The 7,958-nt window shown below is 34.2% G+C and overlaps 1 protein-coding gene across 1 annotated transcript; it reads right to left on the reverse strand.

Annotated features, from left to right (window-relative positions):
- Window positions 1-369: 369 nt before the first annotated feature.
- On the reverse strand, window positions 370-5,055 carry LOC132068307 (DNA-directed RNA polymerases II, IV and V subunit 9B). The gene is made up of 4 exons (XM_059461866.1): window positions 4,898-5,055; window positions 4,720-4,795; window positions 1,568-1,726; window positions 370-760 (listed from the first exon to the last, which is right to left on the reverse strand). The coding sequence occupies exons 1-4, from the start codon at window positions 4,924-4,926 to the stop codon at window positions 680-682; spliced, it is 345 nt and encodes a 114-aa protein (XP_059317849.1). The 5' UTR covers window positions 4,927-5,055; the 3' UTR covers window positions 370-679.
- Between the last annotated feature and the right edge of the window lie 2,903 nt (window positions 5,056-7,958).

A 7,958-nucleotide genomic window follows, 5' to 3' on the forward strand; every position in this document is an offset into this window, starting at 1 on the left:
TTGGAACCATATGGATCATTTGTTTCACGTCTAAGTTGATGAAAGAAAACAAGAAAGTTGATGATATCCAAGTGGTTCGTTAGTTATATGACCTGTTAGAAATGTTCTTTTAATTTAATTATATACCAGTTCATTTCAAACTATTATTTATACTAAGACGTAGGCGATTGGTAACATAAAATGTAAGATCATCATTGCAAGGTCATTTTTTTCCATTCAAATTGTCACTGGTTGCAGTTCGCAAATAAATTTATTATCAAGGCATATAATTAAGTCGTAACCATTTAAGTTTACCCCATAATGTGTTGGTTCAGTTTTCAATCACAGACAAGAGTCTTTTGGCAGGGACATATCTGGATATACAACTAATAATGCAAAATAATCAAATGAATTAACAGGCTAAGTTCTTCAAGATATAGAAACAACACAGTTGAGTCATGTTTTAAAGCCAGAAACATTAGTACTACTCACAGTATGGCTATTGATGACAGAAACTTTGCGCAAGTTTCAGAATTTCGCCTAAATAATTAACATGTGTTCCAATCCAACACAGGAAAGGATTCATTACATTGTACACGCACAACATGATGAACAGTTGCAGTATTTTCCTTTTGTTCAGGATTAGTTTTTGGAAGACATCAAGAACTAACAATGCACCCACCATAACTCAAATGTGATCTCAATCCCTCCACCGGTGCCCACAGTTCGGGTTGCAGCAAACAAAGAAGAGTGTCATACCTTCTTCTCCCCTTGCAGTTGCCTGCACACATATAAACTCTTTCAGATAACTGTGTAACAATATCCACCAAACAGATACTGCATAACCAGCAAGCAAATACGGGTCATTGCATAGATAAGTGCCTTCAGCTGATTTATCCAAAAAAGGAAGATAGGGGCCTTGATCATCGGTCATAATTTGTCTTCCAAATAAATAAGCAAATGGAAGCTCCTGACAGACCACAATCTAATGAGGTATGAGAGGAAATAATACAACAGAAAGGATGATGTTATCTAGAGAAGCTAGAAGGTACTCAGAATGTTCACTTCTATATCATTCAGGTAGCAGAACTGCAAACTCCAAAAAAGGAAGTTCCGATACCCTAATTCCCAACCCAATGAGGTTCAAGATTTCTTCCGAAACTTTTTTGAAGGAAGGATTTACTGGACCAGAAAGCTTGTAGTTGGGGAACAATATAAATTTTCTAGTAGGTGAGGACAATGAAATTCTCGAAGCACAAATACAGATAGACCAAGCTCCTCCGGTTACAGGTTAACTTATCTGTGGCAACAAGTTACTTTTCCACCACAATCAGTTCGTTTTCTTTAAAATATACAAGTGGAAATCTCAACAAAACACAGCAGGGTATAGTCACAATTAATTGCCAATGCCAGGCAAACTCCACAATTATTTACTTTCACCATAGATCGATTAAAGATCCCCATATGAAGCTTTAATTCCCCAGCCACTGAAACCAAAAACTCTAGCATATTTGTAAATCATGAAAGCAGTAATATGCAAGAAGTTGTGGCTTAAATACAAAAGAAAGCACAGACAAATGACAATGACCTGGAAGAAAACTGCTTCTCCATGACCACATTGAGCACATCGAACAGATTTTGTACGAGGCAAAGTTGGGTCTGCTGCTACATCCTGCAATACTTGTGTGCGTTCTGCAGCAGAATGATGTATCTCATTTCTGTACACACAATTGTTTTCAGCAGGCTCCTGAAAAGTATGATAATAAATATTTAGATGGGACTCAAAGTTGACATCATATAGTGATAAAAATAAATATAACGCGAAGAGCATACTCATGAGTGTCAAAAAGTTAGGGTACTGCTTCTAGCCCTTAGCAATTTAACTTCTATAGTAGAATCAGCAGCACAAGTAAAGAGAGGCAAATAAGACAGACAAAGTAAAAGGATTTTTAGACAAGTCACCCGAATTCCATTTTGAATTAGAAATTTATTTGTCAAAACATAGGTGATTTAAAAAATTTAATGTGTAGAAGCACTCGCTCTTGGACAAAGGATTCCAGTTCGAACAAACAAAATTTCAGTACAGTAAAGAAAGCAAAGGAGCAAAAGTTCTATTGGATAACCTCCAATCAAATGATTAATTATTAATAATTAGATAGAGAAGTCTACTTGGACAAAAGATAGCTGGACAGCAAGGTAATCTTATACTTAATTAGCTTAAAGAATGAAGGGAACTCAACAGGCGAAATTAGGAAATGGAATATAATCACTAAATTTTTCCTTTATTAGTAAACACGATTCAAGGCAGCTTGAAAGATCTAGTAAAGATAAATAGACTGCTATATGGAGCAATCATTATGCAGCATTAGGTGAGAACGAGTATTCATCAGGAAAGAAACGGCCTTTGCTGACAAAAGCTTGGTAAATTAAGAAGCACAAAGGAAAAGAAAACATGATGCATATATTGCGTATATCCACATAGGTGCCCCCATTGAAGGAACAAGATATACGGGCTAGTAATGGAAGGACAGTTGCAAGCTATTTAAATCCAATCTGGACACATATGGACCTGATACACTTAGTTGACAACATTGACCATAAGAGTCAAGCTCCTCATATAGGGCCCATGTGGATTAGCTTAAAAAAAGCAGATAAGTTGGCCAGCCAAACACTCAAAAAAGCTGAAAACAGCTTATGAGCTGTTTTCAGCAACTTATAAACTAAGCCAAACGGGCTCATAGTATTTCTTCTTTTTTCCCATAAAGAGTCCATGCAACATAAGTATTTCTTTTCTTTTTTCTTTTTTATTTTATTTTTTATAAAGAGAGTTTGTGTAACCTAAGTATTAGGTTCATCAGCTCAAAATATACGACTCACATAGTAGATAAATGTGTTTGGGCTAGCTTGCGCACACCTCGACTATTCTACCGATTATCTGCTACCTTCCACCAAAGATAGGTACCGGATAACTCTGCCCACCAAGGCTTAGGCAGGTGGGATGAAATCACTGGTGTTTTTGTCTCTATTGAGATTTGAACCTTGGTCTATAAGGTTTGCACCCACTTCACTACGCACTAGGGCACACCCGTAACTTAGAGGTGAAGAAAATATCTTATTCAATACCCATCTAACAAGCGATCAGATGAAAAAGATCAAGAAAATAAAAGAAGAAATGTAAGAGCGTGTAGAAAACTAAAGATTGGCCTTGGCGATCAGATGATAGTTATGAGTTGATTCCTTTTTTCACTTTGCTCTTTATGTCACTTGAGCTCGGATTTCGAACGAATACAGTAGACACGTATTTGCTAAGCCAACACAGACTTACGCAAATGAGGCTCAAGGCCCAAAAGGCTTGGTTACAAAGACGACTTCAACAAAATAGCTTAACCATAAAATTCAGGAAATCCAAGTGCGAAGAGGGAAAAGTTTCAGATGTTTGGATTAATATATGCATGGATAAGACCAATGACTTTAAAGCAATAAATTTATTTCACATTTTGACACATGACGTTCGTTAACGAGTAAAACAAATCTGCAGGAGCATACTTTAATTTCTGGTTAAATGCACTAGGACATGTACATTGCAACTAAAAGTTTATACATCCAACAATTTGGAAACTCTACGAAACATATAAATAAAACAAAAAAAAAGATCTTGGCCTAGTAGTCTAAGTATGAGAATAACAACTTTGAGATCCCAAACACGAATCCCATCTATAACACACACTTGCTGGACAAATACTACCTTGGCAACTTGTGCTTGTGTGTTGGACAGGCTGCTCGATGAATTAGAGCACGCAATCTGTCCCAAACACCACAAATATAACAATAAAATAGAAAGAAAAAAATCTACCCTATATACTTACTTCAAAAGTTGTTAACTGAAATTGTTACAAAAGATTCAATCTTTCTAAAAAGAAAACTCACTAAGCCTCCTTTCAATTTCTACTAATAAGCCCAAATGCCAAAAAGAAAACTCACTAAACCCTAAACCCTACTTGTACCACTATACAATTTACAAATATACAAAATTCCCTCAGAAAAAGCTAAGGTATTTCTTTTTCTTTTTTTTTTTTTTTGATAAAGAAAAAGCTAAGGTATTTCTTTCTCATTACGTAATTTGGGAAATGCAAGTACCCCATATAATGCTGGAGGTACCACAAGCTACCATAATCCACCGCGTTTAAAAAAAAAAGCAGCTATATATTTATTTTTTCAAATTATTTAATCAGTACTCCAAGTGAATTCCAAGTTCATTGTCTCCTCCCCCCCCCCCCCCACGCAACGCCCCCAACCCCCACCCCTTGACCATCCCACCCCGCCATCCTGAACCCCACTACCCACCCCATCCCACCCCGTGTTTGGCTAGATTACATATAAATGCTCTTCGGATAAAAAATTTTGCTTACTTACAAAACACTAGAAAATAAATAAGAAATAGACTTGTTTTCCAAGAAAACATTTTCGTTCGTACCAAACACAACCTAAGCTTCCTTGCAATTTCTACTAATAAGTCCAAATGCCAAAAGAAAACTCACCACATTTAGGATTTCCTTCACTAAACCCTAAACCCTATTTTGTAGCACTATCAAATAAACAATCTTCACTCACAAAAAAACTAAGCCATTTTTTCTCATTGCCTAAGTGGGAAATCCAAGGTACCCCATATCATGCAGGAGGTACCACAAGCTACCAAAAAAATAAAAAAAATAAAAACTAAAGAAGAATAAAGGGTAAAACCTGATGGTCACAATTTCTGCAAGCATAAAGGAGGATCTTTTGCTCCTTATCTTCTTTGGGATACAAAATGTTGTTACTGCAAAACAAATTCAAGAATATAAAAAAATGGTCACCATTTTTTTTTTTTAAGTTAACAATAATTAATGTAATGAAGAAATTAAGTGGAAAATAAACAAACCATTCTCGGCAAAATTTCATAGTACTCATTTTTCCAAGTTTTTTTTTTTCTTTTGAATTTTGTAGTTTTTTAGAGAGAAAAATGAGCGATTTGTTCTAAGTTCTTGATTTTGGGTTCTTGAAAGCTTATGGGTTTTTAATGGAGGTTTAAGGAATATATTTTTTACTTCCTTTTAATTATAGAGGAACCCATGAACTGTGGGAAATTATACTAAGGCCCCAATTTTTGACTTTTCAAGAATTTCTTCTTTAAATCTATAAAACTGTCTATATATTTTTTTCTTTATGCGAAATTCACCGCATTTGTCTTTCATTAATAGTTTGGTTCAATAATATCTGTACCGTTACTTAATTAGCAAAAAATGTGTTTATGTCAAACAAAACTTAATAGGAGACTAATAAGTCCATATTTGGACCTAAATGCTTACTTTAAGAGCATATTTGGTCCAATAATTATGCAACAATTTGCAAAGTTGCATTTATGAAGCAATTTGGTTGAATTGTAGCGAATTTTTTCACCAATTTAAGACATCACGTAGGCGCATTATGACCCATTTTAAAGTAATTTAACTTGTCATTATGCATAAATTAAATTAGAAGTTCTAGATAAAGACACGACAATCATAATTTCATACAATAAGAATGATTGCAATTAAGGCAGGCATAAAGCATGATCTTATGCTCATTATCTTCCTTTGGATATAAAATGTTGTTACTGCAAGCAGATTCATGAGAAAAAATGGTGTTAATAATAATTAATTTTAAGAAGAAATCAAGTGGAAAATAAATAAACCATTCTCGGAAAATTTCATTGTACTCATTTTTGCAAGGTTTTCTTTTGAATTTTATAGGTTTAACAGAAAGAATGGAGCAATTTGTCCAAAGTTCTTGCTTTGGGTTCTTGGAGGGTTATGTAGATTTTAATGGAGGTTTAAGGCATTTATTTGCGCGGATTGCCCTTCAAAGGCACTAGCCTTTAATTTTTGCCCCTCAAATTGCTGATCTTTAATTTTTGTCCTTCGCCTAATACCTCGAGGTTTGGGATTCGAACTTCAACTCAATCAAAAAAAATTCGCAAAGCAGAGTTTTGTAGCAAAAGTAAGTCTATTCAGGCAAAAATTAGGCCTTAAGGCAGAGTTTTGTAAAATTCCAGCTGAGTAAAAAAAAAAAAATTGTCTTAATGCAAACCTCTACCTTAAGGTATAGTTTTGTCTTATGCGTGAAGGCAAAACTCTACCTCAAGTAGAGTTTGTAGTCAAACTCTGCCTGATGTTTGCAGTCAAACTCTGCCTTAAGATAAAGTTTGAAACTCTGCATAATAAGGTTCTAGTTTGTAGTCAAACTCTGCCTTGCATATCTCAAACTTTTATTTTTTTTTATTTTTGAGAGCGAGGGTTCAAACTCGGAACCCAGGAATTTTATGCGAAGAGCAAAAATTAAAGACCGGGAATTTGAGGGGCAAAAATTAAAGACCACCCCCGAATAAGGACAATCGTGCAAATTGCCCGGTTTAAGGATATGTATTTACTTCCTTTAATTATAGAGGAACCCACGAACTATGGGAAAGGATACTAAGGCCCCAAATATTTTATTTTATGAGAATCTTCTTCTTGTTGTAAAATAATACGACACGGAATTTAAGAAAAAAAGGAAGACTTTTGAAATTTGTTGTCTAACATAAGTTTTTGACATTTGTGTGGTTGTAAATCATCTCGTAAAGTTAAACTGTTTTTAAATACAGAAATATGACATTCTTTTTTAGATTAATTAAAAAGGAAAGTGTGCAATATAAATTGAGACAGATGGAGTAATAGAAAAAAGAAGAAGAGATAGAAAGAATTGTAGATATTCGTATTCTCAATAATATATGAGTAATCGATTGGGGTCTGGATACCCTCTCTCATGACACCCATTAATTTTTTTATCTTGTTAACAAAAGTTTATCAAATTTGGATTCCTTTTTATTCCTTCTCCTTTCTCCACCTTCTTCTCCTCTTTTTCCTCCATTTTTTCACATTGCTTACTTGTTATTGTAATTGTGCGGGTACTGTTTCATTGAGTTCACATTATATATCATTAATGATTTGTATTTTGGCTTGGATGGAAAAACTGAAGAACAACATTGTTGAATTTTTTTAACTTGGAAAAAACTTGTTAAAGAGGACAAAATGGGTGTATATCAGATATCGTTAGGGTTGATATTTGAAGGATATATATCAAATTTGGAGTTGGTTTACATTAATTTTGAAGCAAAAACGTGTTGGCAAAATTTTTACACCGCGTGTTATGACGACCCGTCAGAATTTTGTAACCAATTCTGATAGGGATTTCAGCTACAAACACTAAAAAAGATCCTGGCTATCCTAATTGGCCCAAAAATTAACAATCACCATAACTGTTATTAAGGCAACTCTTGTGGATGAAGAGATCCAGCGGTTCATCGAGATTTAAGGCAAGTCTTACACAATATCAATTAAGAATTAATCCTGGCGACCCGTCAAGATTTTGCCCCAAATTATGGTGAAACGATTTTTTTTGCACATTTTTTAACGAGGTTAAAATTTAAAAGTATCACTAAAAGATCCTATTTGTGCAAACTACTCATTAAAATGTGACTAAATTATTAATTTTGAGACTGTGACAATCTTTTGTCATGAATTGTCACGGGTGGCCTTTGAAAAAGCCAGTGTTAATTTTTATCCCAATTAAGAAAAGTTATGCAAATAGATAAATTTGTCATGAATTTTCCCTTCTCTTCCTCCTTCTCCTCCTCATCCTCCTTCTCCTTCATATGTGTAGTAAAAAATCAAAGACTTGTAGCGTATTTGTGATTATTGTTGATGGTTTTAATTAATAAGACGTGAAAAATATCATTATTAGGTTTTATTTATATTGTTAATGGAAGAATACAAAGTGTGTCTATTTATTTTTGAAGGTTTGAGTTGAATATAACAATTGAAAACGAGTAACATTAGAAGGGCGGATATCAAACTTGGAGTTGATTTAGAACAATTTGAATCAATTTAAAGCAAAATATTGTTGTGTAATTCTTATATAATAAG

Source organism: Lycium ferocissimum, chromosome 8 (genome assembly GCF_029784015.1).
Source record: "Lycium ferocissimum isolate CSIRO_LF1 chromosome 8, AGI_CSIRO_Lferr_CH_V1, whole genome shotgun sequence".
Classification (NCBI taxonomy): domain Eukaryota; kingdom Viridiplantae; phylum Streptophyta; class Magnoliopsida; order Solanales; family Solanaceae; genus Lycium; species Lycium ferocissimum.

Coding starts and splice junctions, on each gene's coding strand:
- LOC132068307 (XM_059461866.1), bottom strand. CDS start 4,926: ATGAGTACTATGAAATTTTGCCGAGAATG. Junction 4,796..4,897: donor ATGAAATTTTGCCGAGAATG/GTTTGTTTATTT, acceptor TTTGTTTTGCAG/TAACAACATTTTGTATCCCA. Junction 1,727..4,719: donor GCAGAAATTGTGACCATCAG/GTTTTACCCTTT, acceptor CATACTTTTCAG/GAGCCTGCTGAAAACAATTG.